The 25,657-nt window shown below is 31.5% G+C and overlaps 2 protein-coding genes across 2 annotated transcripts in view; one reads left to right on the forward strand and one right to left on the reverse strand.

The window, feature by feature from the left end:
- The window catches only part of Cox11 (Cytochrome c oxidase copper chaperone COX11), a 21,782-nt gene extending 16,311 nt beyond the window's left edge, over positions 1–5,471 (forward strand). The window contains exons 5-6 of the mRNA XM_035353715.2: positions 135–176; positions 5,256–5,471. Of these exons, the coding sequence (XP_035209606.1) occupies positions 135–176; positions 5,256–5,396 (183 nt within the window). The 3' untranslated portion in view covers positions 5,397–5,471. The remainder of the gene's footprint in view (positions 1–134; positions 177–5,255) is intronic.
- Positions 5,462–25,520, reverse strand: LOC118184069 (coiled-coil domain-containing protein 137). Its single transcript, XM_035353714.2, has 6 exons — positions 25,343–25,520; positions 15,158–15,309; positions 8,096–8,345; positions 7,860–7,939; positions 7,683–7,762; positions 5,462–5,647 (listed from the first exon to the last, which is right to left on the reverse strand). Exons 1-6 carry the CDS (start codon positions 25,432–25,434, stop codon positions 5,468–5,470), a joined length of 834 nt encoding a protein of 277 aa, XP_035209605.1. The 5' UTR covers positions 25,435–25,520; the 3' UTR covers positions 5,462–5,467.
- Between the last annotated feature and the right edge of the window lie 137 nt (positions 25,521–25,657).

The raw sequence follows: 25,657 nt of genomic DNA on the forward strand, positions 1-25,657 counted from the left end.
TATTAAAACATTTTAAAAATGTTTATTGACTTTTGCATCTCCATAATTTTTTTTCTATTACCTATTAACAAACCCCATTTGTGTGTTTTCAAAATTTCCATTCGATTTAAAAAGATTTATTTATATATTTTTAGTGCTTCTGTTTTGAAGAGCAGCAGCTGAACCCTCATGAAGAGGTAAGCATTCAGTATTCTTTTAACTAGGGCTCATAACAATTTCTTCCTCCATCAAAAATCTTTCGTATAAAATTACAACTTTTTATTGATATATGAAGCTTCAGTGTGCTAAAGGATGTTACTTTTCTATCATCGATTTGTCCTCAGTATGTTTAATTGTGGTTTAATCCCTATATATAAGGAAGGCTTTTAATCAATGAGAAATTTTCGACTTAACAAAGAGTCTATGAAGATCCTGTTTGAAACGCAACATAGTGTTTAGATGGCATGTAGATTTAAGGTTTTCCATACATTCCATTCTGGGCAAGGGAAAGTATAAATCCTTAGTGATAGATGCTCTTTTGACAAACTAGTGACAAATTTAAAAGGAAAAAAAAAAAAAAAAGAGGAGGAGGAAAATAAAGTGCTATTAATTCTAGACAATGCCACCTTCCACCTAAAGGTATCACAAAGTAGCATTTAATGCTTTATTTGTAATGCTAGTAAATCATTCTCTTTGGATCATGTAATTATGAAATTTGAACAGAAGAGAAACATGCCAAAGTTATGAAAAATTAGCAATGCAGATATAATCAAGAACTCAGTCAATTTCAAGTGCAAACAGGTATATTATGGTCCCTCTTCGTTAGAAGCAAAGAAATCTGCAAATTTGGAAAGCAACGGTCATGTTTATACTCTTCAAGAGTAAATTGAATAAGAAGGTAGTGCCATCTGTCAGCAGAAATAATAATGAAAGCTGAAAAATTAAATTAATAAAATTATAAAAGCTTTAGGAAGGACTGGTATTATCATTATATAATTCAATTGATCCAGCCATCCAGTTTACTTTTAAAACTGAATCTGACAATACCCTTCTCTTCTGTGATATTCTTATAATTTGCACTGAACCTGATTTCATCACTACTGTTTACTGTTAAACACTTTTCTGTTTGTTTCTATGTCACCCAGCTAAGCAAAAAAATGGCTTGTTTTTACTATTACATGTTACGTGCTCTCAAAGTTTGTTCTTCAGAACCTTTGCTTGCTAATGAACTCAGTTAGCTGAGGTTGATTATCATTGACTGAGAATTTTCTCACATGATCATTAACAAAGCCTTAAAAAAATTTCAGCTTGCCATCAAAGAAGACATTTTACTGTTTTAACAACCTTGCCATGCTTCCATTTCATCCTTCTCTTAGTTATAAAATTGCAGAGATTTTACAGAAGTTAAATTTTCAAGTCATTTTCTCATCTATCAATAAAATCCACAGTTCATTTCTTAAAGATTTCACTTCTGACTTTAATTCTTGAGAATTTATAGCATTTGTCTTAGTGTGGTCTAAGATATATTGGCCAAATTAAGAGAGTGTTAAAGTTTCGTATTGAGGAACATGAATCTTGTGTATGAAAAGATGAAATCAACAAGTCTTCACTAGCTAATCGTAGTTGGAAATTTAATCATAATTTTGACTTTGGACCTGCAAAAATTATTTATAAAGCTTCTTCCATTGGTGAATTACATTTTCTTGATGCTTTTCACATCCACAAAGATTTATCTTGTTACTTTAATTCCAATCCAGTCCTTTCTAATGCTTTTATAATTCTGTTACCTTAATTTTTTACTATTTCTGCTGATAGTTGGCACTACCTTCTAGTTCATTTTACTGCTGTAGGGTATAAACACAATTGTTGTGGCCATTGATTTCAAAAATAGAAACCTTCATGCAGACCTCAAATTAAAATCAATGAAGGACTTTTACCACTTGGATCAATAAAATTTCTTCAACAGAGTGCTTAAAAACGACCCTGCCAACTTTTTTGACATTTAGAATATGAAATCCTTGAGAAAGATAGTCGTTTTCACCCACTTGCTGCAACTCAATCAGCATGACCTTACCAGCCAGTGAGATCATGAGATATATTCAACATTTCACAGGCAAAAACTCATGTGCTTTATTCTTTGCATTCTCTCTCACTCCCTTGACATTGACTATAATTTCACAATCACTCTGGGTAGTCACTGTATATAGTTTGTATATATTTTTGCTATTTTTTGCACTTTTAAACTGTTTTGCGATATTGAATGGGCTTTGCACCTGCAAGCCATTTAGAGACCTGATTTCAGGCAGCTTGCAAGTTTAAAACAGTTTGATTTTGTTCTCACAGGAACAGTTTTCAACTGTATCTTAATGTAAATATGGGCATTTATTTCTATTATTGCTGTATCTGTATATTATGTTCCTGTTACATGAAGTAGTTAGCAAAGCTCCCTCCACATCTCTTGATTTGTCATCTATCCCCACATGGCCAGCTCATCATCTTTTAAGACTTCACCGGTTTTCACTTATGACACAATGTGCTTCGTTTCTTTCTCCCTATAATTTCTACCTCACATGGAGAAAATCTCTTTGTGGATGTTTTATAGACCAGGCCTTAATTGAGATTCTATGGGAAACTGGTAAGAGCAATACCTACTATTATCTGTTGAATGCCAGTATTGCAAAGTATCATTGCTTACCAGTCTTGCATATTTCTTTACTCCTGATGAAGAGGGACCTCTACCTGTTTGCCCTCAAAATAAATTGGTTCTTGACTAAATCTTACACCAAGCACAAGGTTGTTGCTTTTCCAATTTTTAATTATGAAATTATTTAAAACTTCTGTATTATCATTATATAACTATTCTGATAGTTCTTGTTTATTCAACAGAAAATGAATCGAGAAAATTTCTTTGGTAGATCAAATACATGAAAGATGGAACAATGTAGATCAGAATATAATTTTAATTTTTTAAAAGTGTTATTAGTGTAGGTATCAAATTATGAATACGAAAATGGAAAATTTCAGTCCACACAGCACTGAGCTAAGTTAATAATAAAGAATTAATATCAACACAACCTTCATAGATGAAACTGTTCACGCTCAAAATAACTGAGAGAAAACATTGTTGAAAGTATACCAGTGCCACACCAAAAAAGAAGAAACTCAGCTAGCAGAATAGAGTGAATAAAATCTTGTCTCCCTAAATTACATAGACAAATTAGAATAATTATATTAGTTGAGGAAATTACGTCTTTAAAGTGACCATTTTGAAAGAAAACTGAAACTGTCTGGACTGTAAGTAGTTGTCTTAGAGAAATTTCAGTTCTAACGTGTTGTACTGTCAACTGCGAAAGTTGGTGAAAATCCCATCAAAATTGCACCAATCCTTTCTGAGAAATTTTGAAGAAATTCATGCTTCTCTATTTCATAAATAATCAATATTCAATCTGCTTAATTTTGTTTCTTATGCAACTGACCATATTGTGTTGATTAATACTTTTTTTTACGGAAGGATCTTAAAACTATAAAATAATCTACTGCTATCTGATCTATGGGCAGGTCCCAAATTTTAACTTTTTCAAAATGAAAGAAAAAATACAGCAATAAGAGTTAATTTATACTCATCTTCATAAAAATAAAATGCGGCTTATCAAGAATCATTGTGGATTGCAACAAATAAAAGCACATGTTATGCGTATGTTGTTATTTTACATTTATTCCACAATTGATGCTAAATCATGCTGTTTGGTGTTAGTTACACAGTCAACGTGATAATATGTAAGAATCGAGATTTCATTGTATCAACAATTTAGGTATGTATCAATATAACAGAATGCTTAAGTTTTCTGGAGTTTTATTTATATATTTCTTATGCAATATTGATTATCTGCATTTATTATGAATTTAAATTTCATTCTTATAATTTTCAACAATTTTTTCATGGCTTTTATTTTTTACATTACCTTCCAACAATATACATGTAATTAAATATTTATTTGAAACTTCATATGTGCACAAATATTTTTTCTTGCAATTACGTTATGGTCTTTTTAAATCTTGGATTGTTATTTTGTACTGGAAAGATCAGTTTTCTTCGAAAAATTACTAAGGTTTATTTAAATCAGATTGAATTTGTTTTCTATACAAATGTTAACTGACAATTAGACAATAATTGTCAGTTAACACTTCAATCAACACACAGTCTGATAAATGTTTGTCTTCAGCAGTTGATATATACATTTTTGAAATCCCTGATTTTTTTCTATTTTTCATTTTAATAAAATATATATATTTCTATATTGATGAATTAAAAGGACATGCAGTCAAAATAAAATTAAAACAAAATTAAAGTCTGCATTTATGGCTTATCTGCTTTATCGGTTGGAGTATATGGCTTATCTGCTTTATCGGTTGGAGTTTATGGCTCATCTGCTTTATCGGTCGGAGTTTATGGCTTATCTGCTTTATCGGTTGGAGTTTATGGCTTATCTGCTTTATCAGTTGGAATCCAGTTGAATGATTTGTTCAAGTTCACCTCCTTTTACTGCTGTTTGGTTTCTATATTTTTAAGACTGGCATCCATATGCATAGGAGATTAACATGCTCGCTGCCAAGTGACATTTTCAAAAACGGTTCCAGCATGCCAAAAAATTTTAATTAATTTTAAAATAAAAATACAAAGCATGTATTTATGGGAAAGATATTGAATTTAGATAATTTTTAATTGCTTTATTAACATACGAGTTATATCGTAGTCGGTTTTTCTGATAAAATGTTTTATGACACCGCTAACTGCGAGCATACTCATAATGAGTATATTCGTAGTTGGTGGTTGCTTATAGCAAAGATTATTTTTATAACAAAAATTATTATAAATTGCTTGATTATTTTTACAGTTCCTATGTTATTTATTTACTTTATAAATACTTATATTAATTATAATAAATTTCTTGGATTGCACCAAATTGTTGTGTTTTTTGCTGTGTGTGTAGGTACATTCCACAAATTAGCCCATAGCTGGTGCCTAAACATAAACTTTGACCTATGAGATAACTTGTAGTTGGCAGCAAACATGTTAAAAAAAATGTCTATTATGAAATGGCCTCGTGGCAATTTCTACAGCTTCTCTAATTTATAGGCTGCTTTTGTGCTGATGTTTGCTGATAATTTTAGCTTTGTCATATTCAATTATTACATGTTATATAATATAATTATTAGAAGTTAATTTTTGTTATAATTTTGTACTGCTATTTCATTAATTTTTGCTAATTTGCTAGGTTGATATGCCTGTATTTTTTTACCTGGACCCAAATTACGCAGAGGATCCCCGTTTGGAAACTGTAGATGATATAATATTATCATATACCTTCTTTGAGGCTAAAGAGGGTATACAGTTGCCTCGGCCTAGCTTTGCATAAAAAAGTACTATCATGTATTATAAATCTGAAGATGGTTTATAAAATAAAATATCTTTACTAGCATGCAAATGCTAAGCACCACTTTTTTTATTTTTTAACAAACGATACATCTGAATAGCTCTAAGTCTCTCATTTTCTATAACTTTACGTCGTACAGGTGACATATTTTTCCATTTAATTGTTACAGATTTTGGCTCAGCAGGTTCATCATGTTTCAGAAGCTGGTCTAATGCTAACTTTCTTTTACCAGGCTATACAAAAAAGAAAAAGATTATAAACAATACATACACATTTAAGTTTTCCATACATTTATCATTTGCACTAAGATTCTTATGCCACTTACTCTACCAACTAAATAAATTTAATCAGTTTAATCAATTAAAAAAAATTGGAATTTAAGCTTTTTGTGTGAATAAATGATAGTATTTCAGATGATTTATTTTTTAAAAAATTTTAAAAGATTTTTTTATTTGCCATATATATTATTTCTTTAAAAACTAACTGCTCGTGTGGCCAGCTACCTATAATAGTTATCATAAAAAAAAGTATATAATGATTTTAAATGAGTGAAGCCAGTGTAATTTCATTCCTGTGAGTTTAATACATGTTTATTTAAATAAATCATATTAAAAAGTAGGAAAAATATTCTTAAGAACTGTGTTTATTACTTTTAAATCGCTCGGTTTATTACTCAATATCCTTTCATATTAAATTTGAAAGCATCTGCTTTACTGAATGGCAACAAGCAGGCAGATATGTAATGAATGGCACATGGCAGATAAAATTATTTTACTTCTGTTGCGATAACACATTGCTTTTGTAAAGTTTCCTAATTAAAATTATATATATATATATATATATTGCTCATTTTCAAATCAATGAGTTTGTCAATCAACAATTCATTAAAGTTTTACAAAATCTGAAATAAATAATAAAACAAATTAGAAATTCAAAACTCTGGCTTCCAGGTGCACATGTTTTTGTGCAAGACTACATTATTCAAAACTGGATGGCTCTCAGTACCATCGTTTTTTCACAACGGCAGGAACATGCATGCATATATATGAATGCAGATTCTTCATTATTTCATTTCTTTAAAAGTAACAGGGAGTGATAATTGGTGGAAAAATTTGATAACACCGTTTAAAGTCAACCGATGAAAAATCCCATTTTCAGTCTAACAGTCCCTTTTGGGCTAATAAAAATCATTAAATATTATATAATAATTAATAAACACTAGTTGATAATTCTTTGCTCTTCATCAAAAAGTGTCCAAAATAATTATCTACAGATACACTTTTCTGAATAATACCTGAATGAATTGCTTCAATTGTTTTTAATTAATCCCTTTCTGTTAGATAATTTGTCACATCTGATTGATTTTGATTCCGTATATTTTATCTTTTTCTTAATTAATTAATTTATTTTACATCATCTGTCTAATACAAATAGTAATTTAATTAAATAACTATTCTTTTGTTTTCATACAGCATTTTTTTTTTTTTTTTTTTAATGTACACATATACAGTAATGCAGCAATTCAATACAAATTATTTTCTAACAAATTACAACATATATTATTATTTAATTAAGAAGCAACATATAATTTATGATACTGGTATGCAAAATTTCCTTGCACTTCAGACAGAGTGGCAACTGAATTATAATTCTTTGATTAATAGTTATCATTTCATACTAGGCATAATTTTTTTAGTAAATTTATGTTGGAGTCAAATTTAAATTTTCTTAACAAAAACCTTTTAATATAGAATCCTGCACTTATATAAAATAACTGTAGAATTAATATAAAATAATTTGAAAATATGCCAGATGAGGGGGATACAACTTCTTAGTGAGCTAATTAAAACAAAGCAACCAAAGGCTCTCTCTCTCTCTCTCTAAGAGGATGTATGATTTTATAATGGATTTTCTTAGAAAAACTGGCTTGTGTTTGCATTGCAATAGGGGCAAATTACGAAAACCCTCGTGCAGGCAGTCCACTGAACCATAAGAATCACACCCGTGTTCTTGTAGTCTTTAGTTACTCAAGCACAATGCTAATTTTAAAATTCTTGAAGTTCCGGTATAAACAACTCTAATTTTAGAGTTAATAAAATAATTTTAATAGTTTAAGCATCAGTAAAATGCATGATTTTACAATGCTGCTGTACTCCTGTGGAAAAATTTTTTTTATTATGTTACACTTATGTGTCATTGAAATTTCACAGCATCTTGCTTTAAATAATTTCTTAGAAATTAAGTTTTAAAATATAGATGTTAGCATACCTTAACCCCTTCAGGTGCTTTTCTGGGTTTTGCAGTCAGTAATGGAGGAGCTGTTGCAACTTCTCCAAACTGTATACACTCTAAATAAAAATAAATAAATATTATTTTTGTTTTGTTATTTTTAAGCATAATTTTTGTATTTAATAAAAATTAAATATGTAATACAAAAAGCAAAACCTTTTTTAAGATCAAATTCTTCATCTTTAGCTCTCATTTTTTTCTTTTCTTTAACTATTTCCTTGTATTTCTCACGTTTCCTACAAGAGGAAAAGAAAAGGAAAGAAAGAAAAAATTGATTAAAAAAAATCATGCAATATTCAGAAATTTTAAGTATGATAGAATTACACATTCTTTCTACTGTTTAGAAAATGTTATTTGTCTATTTATAATAATTACTGTTCATAAATACATACCGTTTTTTTGATTCACTCACTTCTTTTTCTCCTGAAACATACTCTGCATTTCCTTTTTCATCAATATTAACTAACTTTATGTTATATTTCTCTTCTACCTTGGCTTCAGCAATTGCTTGATTAGTCATTTTTTGTAGCCTATTAAAAAACTGATTTTCATTTTCAGAAGCTCTTTGTTTTATAACATTAGGCATTTTTTTTATTCCCATTGTCATTCCTGGCTCATTGTCTTCAATAACATCTTTTTTCACTGAAATAATATATTTGAAAGTTTAAATATTACGATATGCAAATACTGACAGAAAAAATTTTATTTAAGAAGTTAAATAAATTCCACACACTTTAAATACCATGATTTCCAAAAGTTAAAGCAACAAATTTACAAAATGCGATAAATCGGCTAAAAGTGGTTTAAAATTCTTAAAATTTTGATATGTTGTAAATTAAAGTAAGCTTTACTGAGTAGCATTAAACAAAAAAGTGGCATTGCATGTAAATACAACACAATTTAGGAATAAATAGCTATTCAATGAATGAAAACAATTTCAAGGTAGCCAAAGCATAAAAATGAGTTTGAGGCAACATTTGCCAGCAGAATTGCATTATAGAGCCACAGGCCGATTAGAAATAGATCAATGACAGTTTGACATAGCAAGATGGTTATATGCCGATCATTCCATGGTAAGTCGGTTGCAAAACAAATTTCTAACAACTGTTCAGCCTCTTAAAGACCTACCAGAAAAAGTCCCTTTCTGCGGATGATAAGTATTTGCAACTTAGATGCATGTCACAACATTACTGCAACACCATCCCAGCTTAGATACACTATTATTTCTGCAACAGGAAAGACAGTACCAGCCATGACAGTTTGCATGAGAGGTCTGTATACTAGGCAGGTGGAACAGTGCATTCTGCTTATCTTCCATCACCAAAGGGAGCATCGAATTCAGCATGTAGTCTTGTAAATTAAAATGAAATTCAGAGGATGTCTGTTCTGATGAATCCTTTGCTTTACAAAGTGATTCTACGTTTAGATATAGAGAAAAGAAACACTTGGTATCATCCATCTAACATATGGAAAAAGAATACCTTCTGGGCACCCAAGTCTGTACGTGTTGCTACATGGATATCTCAATGCTCAGAGATGCAGAGACCAACATATTGGATCCTAATCTTCATCCATATGCTGCTGCAACTGGAAATACCTTGATTTTGCAAGTAGATAATGTACACCTTCATGGTCGAATTTCTGAATGAAGAAACAGTACTAATATTTTCCTTCAAAAATAAACATAGGAGTTTTAATTTATTGCTCTGTATGTCATTTTGACTTTTTAAATTATTTGTTGTTACAGGAAGAGGGGCAGAGCCTGACTAAGGCAGGGGCATGCGGGGCATTTGTCCCGGGTCCTCACATCAGAGGGGGCGCCAGATGCTCTGACATTATGAAGATGATATGGCATGCATCAAGAAAAGCTTTTTAGCCTATTCTAAGTGCATAAGAGTTGTCTATGGTATTTTTTGTTAATTAATTCAAATTGCTAAAAAGACTTTACATTGTCTAATTATAAATTAATATAGCATTTTTGTCAAATTTTGGCTCTTCAGAAGTGCTGTATCCTTTTAATGATGGACATAGAATTGTCAGAAAATCAATAAAATGGACAGAACGATATTTCATCTGACCATTGGAGGGGGGGGGATTTTAGGTTCTAGTCAATTTTCTTGTTATATATCTAAAAAGAGGCGAACAATTTAAATACTTCCATAAAGTTCAGCTTTTCATTACTGAAGTAGTGAAGCAGAGGGGGCCCCCAAAGAAGTTTTTGTCCCAGGCCCCAATTAGGCTAATTCGGGCCCTGAAGAGGGGTAGTAAATTCAGGTGCCCCCAGGTGGCAAAAGTTCTAGTTACGCTACTGGATACACTCATATAAATTACAAGCTGCTATTGGATAACAGGAGGTCGCAAAACATTAAAAAGTTTTGAACAATTATTATAAATGCAAAGGATTCAAGACACACCAAGGAAATCAGGTAACAGCTTCACAGTCTCTTGGCAAAATTTAGGAATCGTATGCATTTGAGGTTACAAGATCACTTTACGTGAAAGGTAAAAGTGAAAAATCACATGCTACTGTTTCTTCATAAGCACCATTTTCATTTGCATCATTCATTTAAAATGGTTTCAGGCTTAACAAATGTGGCTTAACAACTTGGTGTTGTTAACAACAATTTCAGGCTTAACAACTTGGTGTGTCTTTTGCTTTTCAACATTTCATTGCAAAATGCAGCCTATGTGAGTCCACGTCAGTGGCTATGCAAAGGCTTTTAAAAGAGCAGAATACTCCAAAGATTATGGAATCCAATTACAGATGATTGGGTTATGGATTATTACAGAAAAAAGGACATCAAATTTAAATATATGGTAGGAAAAGCTGCTGTATGGAGAGGATTTTGGGTGATTATGGTAAAGCTAATAGAAATTTATTTGAAACAAATTCTCGGAAAGGATTTGTTGTCATATGAAGAACTACAAACTGTAACAGTGGAATTTGAAGCTATCATTAATTCTTGGCCAATAACTTATGTGTATAATGATCCTTTAAAAGTTAGACAAGATTTCATTTTTAACTGATATCTTTCTTACCTGGGCTAACTAGATCTACTGAAGAAGTTAGCTGAAGCAGAAATATCATCCTGAAGAGGAATTTATATTCTTAAAGTTGGCTGAATAATTTTTGATAGAGATGGCATATAAAATATCTATATCAATTAAAATGTGCTCATTATGGAACATGGATTAAGACTTAACATGGAACATGGATTAAGACTGGAGATGTCAGTTTATACAAGATGACATGTTTCCTCACCATATGTGGAGACTCAGGAAGATTGCAGAAATTCACATCAGAAGAGATGGTAACTTTGATGACTGGAACATTAAGGAGATCAGAGCAACTGCTTTATTACTTAGAACTTCAGAAGTTTGCAAAGGTATCTTAATTTCTGACGAACTTCTTCATCCTCGGGGAGGGGAGTGGAAGGAGGATAAATTTAAATAAGTATCATTGCCAGCTCAGCACAGTGGAAGCATGTACTGTGTGCACCTTAAAGGTAATTAATGCTCTTGTACTCACTAACTAAGATACTGAGGTACTTGTTGGCTGACTGCTGAGTTACTAAAGAGTTGCTGCTATGCCTATCCTGTTAATGCTTTTCATTTGCATTGCCAAGTGATAATCACTACTGTAAAAGAACCAAGCTATTTATCCTGGATAACAAGGAATTTATTTGCTTACAAAACAGTCACTTTATTAGATAGATACTTTAGTTAGATACATTTGAACTATCATTACATGCCACTACTTATAAGAAGGGATTACTAACCAATCCTGAACAGATTTTGAATAGTACTAGCCATGCTGTTAATAACTGTTATAAACCCACACATGATAGGGTAAATGCAAGTTTATTTTTTTACTAGTCTATGCTTATAGCACAAGGTGTGATATAGTACAAATTTTGTTTGCAACCACATATTACATAGTGTGCATATACAAGTATAATTATGTGTGTACATATAGAGAGAAAACATATGTTTAGTATGTGTAAAAAAAAAATTACCAAAAAATTTGCTCGAAAACTGATTCTTTTTACATTTATGGAAATTAAACAAAGCTTAAATATTTCAATAAAAACTATTATTTGGACAAAAGTTTTTGACTAAGTAAATATGAAGTAGTCTGAACAGAATTGTATTTACAGTTTAAAAGTGAACTTTTCATAGCATTTACCTAGATTAGCTCTTCATACTACTTTAAATAATATTAAACAACAAAAATTTAGATATGAACACTTTTTCCTTTGCTAATATATTTCAAAAAAGAATCTAAATACTAATGCATCCATAGATTTTAAACAAAAACTAAATAAATATTTTTAGAAAAATAATTTCACAAATTTCAGTATAAGATAGTTAAACACATATCAAATCTTGCTCTTTTTTATGTTCTCAGGTTTTTCTTTGTTCAAATTTAACAGCAAATTAAAACATTGTTTTACATTATTTGTTTGAAAAACTTTCATTTTAAGAGATATAATTCACTGGGTATAATATGTATATTTTATCAAGCTGTAATCTTTTAAATTCAAGTTAAAATGCAAAACAAAAATGCCATTCTAGTTATTGACCACTGTATTTACAGACAGCCCTCAACTTTTGCACATTCTGCTTTCATACAGTTTGCTATTTTACACATTTTTAAACTTAATTTTTTTTTTTTAATTGCAAAAATTGTTTGCTTCCATGCAGTTGCTCCCAAAGAGCTCATGCTCATTCACACACTGCATCCTAGAGTAGTGGACTTCTCAGAATGGTTGTAACATCATTAGAATCCAGGCTTGGACAAGGTCTATGGGTTCCAAGTGGTGGTGGCAGGACCGAATGTATACAATGTATTAAACAGGTTTAGTCTTGTGTTATGGCACATGTCAATACATTGTGTGTTTTGCCAGTTTGTTTATGTTTAAATATATTGCCCTAATAAATTTATAAACATGAGTGAGATACAGAAAAACTGCAGTGTCAATATGAAATAAACTTCATATGATGGAAACAGAAGGGCAAGTAATCATATGTTCTGAAAGCATCTGAATCTTTTGAATCAGTCAGCCTTTTGTATGATATAAACAGGCCTGTGATATTTTTAATTTTGAAAAACAAAAATAACATTAAGGAATATGTTCAAAATTGTGGAAGAAATCTTTAAAAACTGATTCCAAAAGACATGGGATAGCGATAGATGAAATAAAAAGATCTATATTATCATGGATTGATGATAAACAGTGAAACAAAACTAGCTGTTTGTTTAAAACTGATGCCAATGTTAGTTTATCAAGTAGAAAAAACTTGAATATTGAAAAGGAAAGATAAAAAATTGCCTCCGGTCATTTGAAAATCATATAAAAATGTATGGGTGTTAATATTTAAAGACTGGTTCACTTTTCATTTTGTACCAATATTGTTAAGCACTATTGTAAAAATTTACAATTTAAAGAATTATCAATCTTAAATAATACTCTGGGGCATCCAAAATCTCAACAAAATTTATATCTGGAAATCAGTACTATGTTTCTTTCTCCCAATACTACTTACCTTATAGAGCCCATGGATCAAATATTGCTAAGCTACATTTAAATGATATTACATGAGGACAATAATGAATCAAACCAACAAGGGAAATGGCACAGAAAGGTGGGTCTACATTACTACATTAACCCTTTCAGGACGGGCGTCCCATATACGCATTCCCTAAGAACGTGTCTTACAGCCGGGCGTCCCATCCACGCATCGGTAAGGATCGCATTCAGAGGACAGGTGATGCGTATATGCATTTTAAGGGGGAACGTTTTCCATTTCTTTTGAAATGAACACAGTTTTAGGTTCCTGACCTTGAGTTTGATATATTCTACTTGACTTTGATCAGCTGTTCGAGGATGGGGGGGGGGCAGAGGGAAAGCGTAAACAGAGGTGGGCTCTTTAAATCGCTGCGTGCTAATGAAAACATTCTCATATCTGATTTATATCCAATTCCTTTTTTTATTCTATTTTTCCCCTCTACTATGTACGGTTTTTTAGGGTTACTGTGCGGAGTTTTTTTACATTTTGCATTGCCTTCAGATATATTTCCGTTCCTTTTTTTTTTATTTAGAAAAGCCTCACCTCTAGTCTATTATGGCGGGAAGGCGCTATTTATCAGAGGAAGAATACCCTAGTATGGTTAGTGAAGCATTTACTAACGCAAATGAGAGTACTGATTCATTTTCTAAAGAGTTAAAAAGTGATACTTTTTCTAAGAGTTACAAGTGATACTTCTCTGTGCTTCGAGATTTACCACACTCGTTTTCATTTTAAATTTTGTTACTTCTTACTGTAAATAGTCTTTATTGTGTTCTTTTTATTAATTTTAAACTTTATTGATTGATTTTATCAATTAAAACTTTGGAATAATTTGAATAGCGCTTCCGAAAATTATTTTAGAAGATAAGCAATTTTTTAAGTATATTTTCATGTAAAATAAAGGAAAAAATGTTTTAAGGGCTAATTTTAACATATATAAGAGCTCAAGTAATAATCTAAAATGATACCAAAAGTTACGATGCTAGAAGCGAAACTTTTGTTTTTCTGATTTTTGTTATAAAATTAGGCTTAGCAATGCAAAACCTCCGTCCTGTAAGGTGACTGCCTTCGATTCTCTTCCGTCCCACACGAGCGTCTTAAACAAAGGCGCGCCGTCGCGAAAAAGTTAAGAGATTTCTGAGTGAACTATATATATGGAATGCAATGAACAATATTGAGGACTTGTGGACTGAAATAAAAGTCAACAATAAAAGTGTCCTGGAAATAATTATGACTATGAATGATGACCGATTTTATAAATTCTAAAGAAACTCTGGAAACTATTATAAATGAAATAGCCTAATGAATGAACTTAATTTGGACATCAATAGATGTTATTTGTATCTACTTTCATGAAGATGTTAATGAGCTGATTGAAAGTCACTCAATACCTCTGTCAAATGAATATTTAATAGATCAACAAGAGTTAAATGAAGTACTCTATGAAAGTATTAAAAAAGAAGCTGATAAAACTGTAAAGACTTTGACAATCGAACATGTGAACGAAGCTTTTATGCATCATGGGGAATTTTAATAAGTTATATATGAATAAGTTGAAAAAGACACAGCATGTTATAGAACTCTTTGTTAAAAAAGGGGGGAGTGGTATTTAATTAACTCTAAACAAGATTATAAAAAGCACTGAAAGATGTTTTGACACACCTCATTAATTTAATTATATATATTGATAAATAAATATTATATAAATAAGTATTTTAAAATACACTTAATGTTTAACATTCGCACATATTTTTAGGAACCCAATTATGTGTGAAAGTCGAAGGCTGCTGTATTATGCAATTTAATAATTAATAGGTATGTAATCAAAAAAAGAATGTAACCAAAATGTTTTCTAAGATATCTATCAGATGAAATACATTTACCTATTATAAATTCATCTTTCAATACTTTCTTCTTTTTCTTTCTTTTAAATTTGTTTGATTTTGCTTTTTCTTTCAGCTGTATCAATTCTTCCATTTGTCGAGGAACTTCCTGATAATCATCTTCCAATGGTGGTTCATTAGGCAAAATATTTCTGTAAAAATATCAAATAATTTCAATATTAATCAATTTTGAATGTTTATCATTATGAAAAAGTTAAAATGTTTCCTTGTTCCAAATATAATTTAAAAATGTTGATATCCCAATCCAAAATATAAAATGAAAAACATAGATATTCTCTGCAAGTTTAGAACAAGCAAGCAAAAAAGAAAGTTTAAATTAAACGACATTATATTATCATCAATATTTTTGGTTAGCATAGTAAAAGCTTCCAGTCTTAGTATAATTATTGAAATAAATTATGATTTACTCAAGGATCACTGTTGCAGTGCAGATTTTAATCTGTTGCTATAATTTGGTGAGAACGGGATAAAAAAAGAAACACACCTGCAGAAATGTTTTTCATTATTTTTTTTTTTTTTTTATTCATTCACATAAAGTTATTTTTTGTCTTCACTTTTCTAAAAAAGTTTGATTTAAAATGTCATTAGCACGTAAAGTACTTGATATTTTCTAAAATACTTTCATTTCATTATTTTTCTTCTCAAGAATAAAATACCCTCTTAGCAGAAAACTAGTATAAATTATTATTGTTTACATTTCTTTAAAAAAATTAATAAAACAGACTATTCATCTACTTTATATTTTATTAAAATAATATAGCTTTAAACTATGTCTTTGGCACATAATGATTTTTTCATGTTAAAGAACACAAAATATATAATAAAATGAGTTACATCAATCAGTTTAAATTACCACTTAAGGCTCATACTTATTTGTGGTATATAATATTTTATATTGGTTTTTTGATAATATTACCACCTTAAAAAACTTACAGTAGATTAATATTCATTTGTACAAATGTCTTCTTGACTGAAATTACAAGTTTCAACTATCACATCCCATTCAAATGGTTTTAAAAAGTGGTGGTTTCATTCATTAACTGGAACAGCAAAACATTTTGATAATGTGTTTGTAGCTTCAGAACAGTGATTCCCGAACGTATGTACCCCTTATTAGAAATAACTGCTCTAGCGGAACCCCTTAGGCATATCCTATATCTTACAAGTTGATAATGTTTAAAAGAATAGTATTGCAGAGGTACAGAAAAAGTATACATAGTGAGGGAATGTACAGTAAGGAAACATCTTGAACAGCTGTGCAATGTACATGGAATGAAATTGAATTTAAAATTTTATGATTTGTCATAATATCTCAATATGATACTGTCAAAAATTAGCCATACTTAAAGGATCTCCTAAGTTCAATAAATCAAACCAATTTGTGTTATAACAGAAATTTTATATTACTGCTAAGAGAATCATTAAGATCATTACAATTAATTTTATTCAAGTTAATCTTCAAACACATATTCATTCATTATTTGAAATTTGTATTACTCTTTATAGAAGATGATTAAAATTTAATTTTACTATTGTTCAACTACAGCATACTATAGGTCCAAATTAAAACATAACATAAAAAATATAGAATGAATTTGTCAAAACTCTGGTAGACTGTTTTTGAAATGAGACTTAATTCACAATGATATATCAGGTCAATGAGCTTTTTATTCACACTGAGCACATTCAATACCCACATCTTTCTTTTTTAGCTTTATATTCTAATATATTTCAGCATTTTTTCTTGAATCTTAATATTATTTTCTTCTTGTAAGGTTTCTGTAAGAGGGCTTCCCTTTCTACATCCCAATCAATACATTTGGTTTCCTTTTTTAAAAAGGCACTTTGGCATTTGCATAAAAAATTGTGGCACTTCTCTCTGATATTGATAAATTCATTTTGCTAAAAATTTCATCCAATATAGCATTTTATACAGCCACTCTTTGTCATTTGAAACCACTGAGAATACAGTGTTATCGTTCATTAAAACTGCTATTATCTATGCACACTGCTTCATCAAATATTTCAATGCTTTTCCTAAAATCAACTATATCACTCAGTATGCAGCAGAAGGGACTCATGATGGTTTCCCATATTCTTCTATGCACTGACTACCAATAAGTATTTGGAAACCTATGCAAATGACGATATCTGTGGTCCTAAGGTACGTCATGAACTCCGACAGTATATATCGTGTAGGAGAAAGCATCAGCTTTAGTCGCATGCAAGATGCCTCGCAGTTCGGAACTCTCTGATTTCGAGAAAGGTATAATTATCGGTTATCACAAATGTGGCCGATCCTTAAGGGACATATCTAGCGATCTGAAGTACCCAAAGTCGATAGTGGCCTATGTGATTAAGAAGTGGAAGGTGAGCGGTGATTGTCGGAATGTGCCCCGAGTCGAGACCAACAAAACTGGGAGATAGAGACCGACGAGTGCTGTCCAGGGAAATTCGGAAGAAGTGCACCCTACCAATGGCCCTCATCCGTGAGGAGTTTCAACAGGCATCCGGGAATATTGTTTCAATGAATACCATCCATAAGGAAGCACACCTGCTTGTTTTTCATGGTCATGCTGCTGCCCATAAGCCTTTGATCACAATGTCCAACCGCGCTGCTCGGTTAATGTGGTACAAAGCACATCGAAATTGGACCGTAGATCAGTGGAAATGGGTTCTTTGGAGTGACGAATCAAGGTTAACCCTTTACCGTTCAGATGGCAGGGTCTGGATCTGGCGTCTACCTGGGGAACGTCTCCTGCCAGAATGCATTGTGCCAACAGTCAAGTTCGGCGGAGGTGAAATTATGATCTGGGGGTGTTTCTCCTGATATGGTCTGGGACCCTTGGTCCCCATTCATGGTAAGCTCAACTCCGATGCCTACTGCACTATTTTGGATGACAATGTGCTTCCTACATTGTGGCAGTTTTACGGGTTGGACCCCTGTTACTTTCAGGACGACAATGCCAGTTGTCATGTTTCGACATTAACCAAGGCTTGGTATGGTGCCAATGGAGTTCATCGAATGGACTGGCCTGCCCAGAGTCCAGACCTGAACCCTGTCGAGAACCTCTGGGACGAGTTGCATCGCCGAATTCAGGGGTGCACTACCCGTGCAAAATCGGTGAAGGAACTTCTATGTCTTCTCCAAGCCGAGTGGAAGAAAATACCACTAGCTGTCATACAAAGACTTGTGGAAAGTATGCCCCGGAGGGTCCACGCTGTAATTACCTCTTGTGGAGACTCTACCAACTATTGATTTTGAATAAAGTTAGTTTTTCTTTTCTATCACAGGTGTCCAAATACTTATTGGTAGTCAGTGTATTAGTATACAGAGTCTGCTTTTAAGAGGTTGTGATTTTGTACAATATATAACTTTTACTATCACTTTCATTAATAAATCATTTAATTTTATTACTTTATTAACTCTCTGACTGGTGCAGGTTATGGGGTCTGTCATGAAGACCTACATGTATTTAAACAACCTTTATTAGTTAAATTTGTCTATTTATTTATTTTAGTCTCTATTTTCTTAAACTTACATTTATTAAACTGTCATTTGTATTATTAAAGAAAGTAAGATAGAAAAATATCTTAAATTATAAGTTAATATATACCAAGTGATAAAAAATCTCATAACCGGATAAAAGCAGTCATGACACTCAAAGAATTAATTACATAACTAAACCTCATTAAAAAATCAAACTCTCGGAAAACTCCCAGAATATGGAATAATCACTAAGGAATCACAGTGTTATCACCATGAACATTCATTGTGAAGCAACTCCAAATCGATTAGCAACCTGTATTTATATACGTCTAAATTTCGAGAAGCTTTGAGCAGATTCTAGAAAATCTTGAAAGATCAAAAATGAGCCAGAAGCTTCTCGAACACAGAATTCACAGAAACGGCCATGCGTTATCTGCTAGAGGAGACATGAAATTAAATTTTGCAAACTTCTATGTTCAAAATGTAGTTTCAAAATTTCTAATTTTAATTCTACTTCTTATTTTTTAAACTTCCTTCACATGGTGGTTTTAAAGTCATAACAGTTTTAAGCTGAGCTTCATTCCTGAGCAACCAGACCTTGGTATATCATAAAAACTAGTTTAAGAATTTTGCATGAAAGTTCTACCTTTTCAATTTTATGCCGATTTGGCATAAGAACTACCAATCACAGTGAACCAAACATCAGTCGATGGTTTCGCTGAGTCAGCTATGTATTTACACATGCACAATTTTTCCTTCTCTGACTGGATAAAGCTTAAATCATGTTAAACAGATGTAAATAGCCTTAATGACTTTTATGCCTTAATAAAAACTTAAAGCACAAAGTTTTTATGATGACAAAATTGTCATCTAAATGAAGCCTTTAATTTCATTCAGCTTTTATTTATTTTATTCTCCTTTTGATGCAAGGAGCACTTAATGCTCTTCAAAGCACAAACTGGAACAGAGTGCCACATTTTCAACAGAGGTACATTTACCAGAGATCAATACTGTGATGAAGTTATCCTCGTCCATATGCGCCTTTTCTGGGGTGCCATTGGTCCTGACTTTGTTTTTAAGGATGACAATGCATGGCCACACAGGACTCATGCTGTTGAGGAGTGCTGAAAAATGAAGATATCAGCAGCATGCTTCCCTGATTTAAATCCCATTGAACATCTGTGGGATATTTTCGGCAGATGCCTGGTAGCACGATCTTAGCTTCCAGAAAACACCAGACAACTAAAACTGAATCCTTTATGAATGGGAACTCTTACCCCTAGACCTGTTAGACAATCTGGTGTTGTTGAGTATCGATAGACAGTGCAACACAACCATTGCAGTTAAAGGTGGTCATATCTCTTATTAAGGATCTTTAGTTTCTTGTTGTCTCTCTTCATCAAACAATATTTTGTACTAACACCATTCTGTCAATAAACCCTTTTTTCTATTTATTCTGTCATTTTTCTACTCTTCTATTTCATATGTGTCCTATTCATTTTTTTGCTATCGTACATTTTTCATCCTTTAAGTACTACACTGTGCTTCTGGAGTATAGATTTCGTGTCTCCTAGTTGATTTTTTTTTTTTTTTTCCCCAAATTATGGCCGAAATGAGAAAAGTTGCTTACGTTTTGCACACTAGTGTATATATGCAAGCATATATTGTACGAAGTACATATGAGTGTGTAAGATGTACATATTGTAAGAAGGAATGGTAAAATTTTGATGTACATATCGTAAGAAGGAATGGCAAAATTTTGAAAGTTACTATGCAGAATACATAGGATGAAGAACTCAAGAAAACATTTCACATGCTTTCTTGCATAAAAAAAAAGAATTTAGAAAATCCTTTTCCTTCATAAAATTTCCACAAGTGTTCCATTGGTAACTAGCTGCTCTATATGATATTTTGATCATTCCATGTCACTGAGTTTTGTTTCAAATCTCAGATGAGGATTGCACTGCCCACTCAGGATAGTGGTTAGTGACTCTGACTGTTGTAATGAAGGGCCCTGGTTCGAATCTTGGCATGGATGTTTGTAAGTGTTGCGTGTCTGCAAAGCATGGAAGCTCTCAAAATATGCAGCAAGCCAGAAGTCCGCTCAAGAGGTTGGTAGTAGAGGAAGAGGAGTGGGAGACTCATGAACCTGCTTTCATAAAGTGCTCTCCTTCAAAATTGATTGCAGAATTGAGCAAAGTCATAGTGTCACCTGTACGGTGCCCAAGACTCTCATCAATGACAGGGCCAAACTTACCTTCTTGCCACAATGAATTTCATGCCCTTCTTATATCAGACACGTGTGATTAGTCACATCAATATATAAGGCTTGTACATTCATGACTATAACATTGCAATAAGAAAATCTACGAGGTTTTCATGCTGCTACTCGTTACCATTTTAAAAAAAATCCAAATAAACTTTATAATACATAATTCAGGGCATTGAATAATTTATAATATGATTCTAGAGTAACACATATTAATATTTAATTATGTATTCTAAATTTTATATTCTTTGGCTAATTTCATTTTGTAATTTTCTTATAATTTTATACTGAGGAATCTCAAAGAGGAGAAAGTTTTCATTTATCAAAGTGCTTTTTAAACATAATTAAAAAATTAATAACTAATGTAGACAGCATTGTGTAAATAAACTTAGTGAAGTACCATTTATTGATAGGAAACAAAACTAAATACAACTACTAATTGATTAAATATCAGTTGAATCTTCATAAAAAGTTTGGCAAATGCTTGTAATTGGTTAAAACAACACACATCAAATAAAATTATGCTGAAAATCAGTAAGAGTGAACGAATGAAATTCGCACAACTGAAGTTTTAGAAGTTCAATAAATTTTCTTCGTCGCAGGAGAATATTTTCATTAGAAGAGGCTAATAATTAAAAACTGAAATATTTACTGATCCAGATCTGATGGAAAATCAGAAGAGTTGGCAGCTATGCTATAGTCTTCGTAGCATGACAGTGTTTAAAATCATTCAAACCAAGATTTTGCTTTAGAATTTAGTTGTAGAGGAAGAGGAGCACGAGTCTCTTCAACAGAAGTACATCACTTGAAATAGTTTTGCAAAACTGCAATAGAACTGAAGATAAACTGCCCTTACATGCCTAGTCTAATTGGCAACTAATATTAAAACAAAACTGTGTTGGGTTGATCTTTACATTATGGTAACTTGGCGTTTTTTTGGCGAAAATTTGGCGACCAACTCTCCTACAGCAACCCTCTATTTTTTTTTTTCCCGCCGTCATTTTGTCTTCACGAAGTAAAGACATGTTTCTTTTCTTTTTATCTACTGAACACTTCTTCCAACAATCTACTAGCCGAATTACACTTATGCTAGAAATTTTATCTAACAAAACTGCTTAATCATGACAAATATTCACTGCAAAATTGGGAAAAAGTGCACAATACCATACTCCTTACGCGTTTTTCAAAATAACACATACACATAAACCATGTACACGCCGACTTATTTTTACTTAAAAAAACATCCCAGAATTGCACAAAAATGGCATTGCGCACACTCTTCACTATATCCATGTACACTGCTTTTTTCTCATAAATTAGAAAAATTTCACGAAAATACATGACAATTTTCTCAATCTTTATACCCGGTAAAAAGAACATATATGAAATTACCTGATCGCGAAAAAGTATTTACCCTTTCCAAATATGAACATTTCCACATATAAAATAAATAAAATATCCAAAAACTCTTACCTCTAAATCATCTATTACATTATAAACGTCACCAACGAATTCATACCGCAAACTTTACAAATACTTAGTGTCAAATATTTAAATTATTTCCATGCACGTTTACTTCAACTTAAACGTATACCAAATTCCTACAAACATAAAATTCACAAAATAACTATCATTTAATTAAAATATCACTAAACCATGTACACGCCGACTTATTTTTACTTAAAAAAACATCCCAGAATTGCACAAAAATGGCATTGCGCACACTCTTCACTATATCCATGTACACTGCTTTTTTCTCATAAATTAGAAAAATTTCACGAAAATACATGACAATTTTCTCAATCTTTAAACCCGGTAAAAAGAACATATATGAAATTACCTGATCGCGAAAAAGTAATGAACATTTCCACATATAAAATAAATAAAATATCCAAAAACTTTTACCTCTAAATCATCTATTACATTATACACGTCACCAACGAATTCATACCGGAACCATTACAAATACTTATTGTCAGATATTTAAATTATTTCCATGCACGTTTACTTCAACTAAAACGTATACCAAATTCCTACAAACATAAAATTCACAAAATAACTATCATTTAATTAAAATATAATTAAATTCAAAAACACTACTTAAAATATAAATGAGCACATACATTAAATTAATACATACATAAATACCCATTCCGAATTCACTTTAGTTACGGCCATGGGATCCAAAAATTCACGAACACTGTTTCACACAACACAGAATAAAGCCACATACAAAATTTCCAGATTTTTTCCCGATTTCCCCCCTTTTCCGATTAAAGAACCGTAATTCGTCCATTAATATCACATGACATATCCCATGATCTCTCATTTCCCTCACACAAAATAATGCGTAATCGGAACTGAGTACTGCTCACATTATTATCAAAGTGCCAGGTAGTAACCTTTATCGCCTCCAAAATGTCGCCAAACTACCAGTTACCATATTGTAAAGATCAACCCTGTATTGAAATGCAATAACTATATATCAACTATAAATTACAAAAAAATTAAATTAAAAAAAAAATTCACACACAAAGACCACTGGCTTTGTAATCAATATTTTCATTGTGATATATTAGGATATTCTATGAATATCTATATTAGGATATTCTATGAATACATAATAAAGCTGCTATTTAATTCCAAAATAACAAAATACATAAAAAATAATAACCTTACTCTGACTTCAAAGCAATCCAGATTTAAATATTCATACTAACAAGGACACTCCCAGCATAAAAAATACCTTCATATGAGATGAAGCATAAAAATGTAATACCTTCAGTATTTCTAGTTATTATATTAATAAATTTCATTCATTTTTATTAATTTAAAATACTTTTTACAGTTGTACCATGTACAAAACATACATTTTTTATAATTTATGTTCAGTATAGCTAAATATAAACAAAGACGCTCTTGATGTGAATTTACTTTGACTATACTGACATTTACTTTCAGATTAAAAACAAAATGATAAATACATTACCAAAAGCTACATTTGTATGCAAAATGGGTAAAATCCTAGTATACGGTGGCGCGATTTTGAAAATTATCGCCAACACCAAAAATGATCCAAAGAACGTCTATATACTATGTGTGTATATACATAATATATACTATATATAACTATATATATTCTTTGAATGACTCGTTCACAACTCATCGTTTATGTTCCGTTTTCACCGCTCCTCATAAAGTCGCCAAAAGCAGCCAAATCCCATGTGCACCAGATACTAGGATTAAACCACAAAATGTAATGTGTTCTCTAAAACACATTAATTTATAAACATATTAATCAATAAATAAATTAAGCAATAATCAAAATATTCTAACAAGGGTTAATCTTTGGATTATGGTAACTTGGCGATTTTTTGGTGACCAACCCTGCTACAGCAACCTGCTAGTTCTTTTTTGAATGCCATTTTGTTTTCACGAAGTAAATGCATGTTTTCTTTTTTTACTCAACACTTTTTTTTCCAACAATCTGCTAGCCGAATTACGCTTATGCAAGAACTTTTATGGAACAAAAGTGCTTAATCATGATGAAGATTAGGTGCGAAATTGGGAGAAAGTGCAGAATCGCCCACTGCTTGCCGCGTTTTTAAGAATTGCACATACACGGTATCCATGTAGACGTCAACCTATTTTCACTTAAAAAAAATCCCAGAATTGCACAAAAATGGCATTGCGCACACTCGACTTTATCCATGTATACTGCTAAAGTCCTAGCTAGTAACCTTTATCGCCTTACCAAAATGTCGCCAAACTACCTGTTACCATATTCCAAAGATTAGCCCTAACAAGTGTTTAATCGCATTCATTTTATAATAAATCATTTAATGTTCATTTGCATGCAAATCATGTTCAGACTTCATGATTTCCATAAACTTATGAAACACAAGAACTGCAATTTTTATCACCAATGATTACTTTGAAAATGTTAACTCACTAGGATATAATAGAACTTAACACCTAAATTTAAAATGATGTGTTAGAATTCGCAAAGACAGATAGCCTTTGTAAGCTTTGCCATATTCCAATGATCATAATCATACATTCTGTTCCTGGAAATATTTGTACTCACGATTTAATTTCTTATATTAAAATGTCAAAGACCTACGAAAAGCCGTTAAGAAAGGTAAAAAAAATATTAAATAAATAATGATAAAATAACAAAAAGAAATAAATACACAAAATTGGTGAAAAATAGTCATGTAATAAATTTAAATACCGCAGCCCATTTTATTCGAGACTCCAATTGAAATTGATTTTACTCAAAAACTAAGAAATACGCAAGTCGTGCACCAGCAGAATTTAGCCCCTAAAACATGCATTATTATTACACACAGCTATCTGACACACAGAATACTTGTTTTTCACATAGCAATAAAAATATTCGTACTTTCTTCTTCTGCGTGGAGGTGGGCCGCTGTAGCAAGGATCAACAAACTTCAATTTTTTATGCCGTCTGCTTTTAGGAATTTTCTTCCCCATCTAGCTATATATACGATTTTCTTTTACCTTAAAATAAATCATAGAAGTAAAACGTGAATTTGTTTACATCTAGTATATTACTATTGCCAGATATGCTTCTGCAAATAATGCACGTTCCTGATGTGGCTTGCAGATAACATGAAAGCATTATTTTATTAGAGTATTCAAATGTTCTTAAAATTTAAAAAAAAAAAAAAAAAAAAAAAAAAATCCGTTTTTCAAA

This window comes from Stegodyphus dumicola, chromosome 12 (genome assembly GCF_044657685.1).
Source record: "Stegodyphus dumicola isolate Sdum_Otavi_A_Nest chromosome 12, ASM4465768v1".
Lineage (NCBI taxonomy): Eukaryota > Metazoa > Arthropoda > Arachnida > Araneae > Eresidae > Stegodyphus > Stegodyphus dumicola.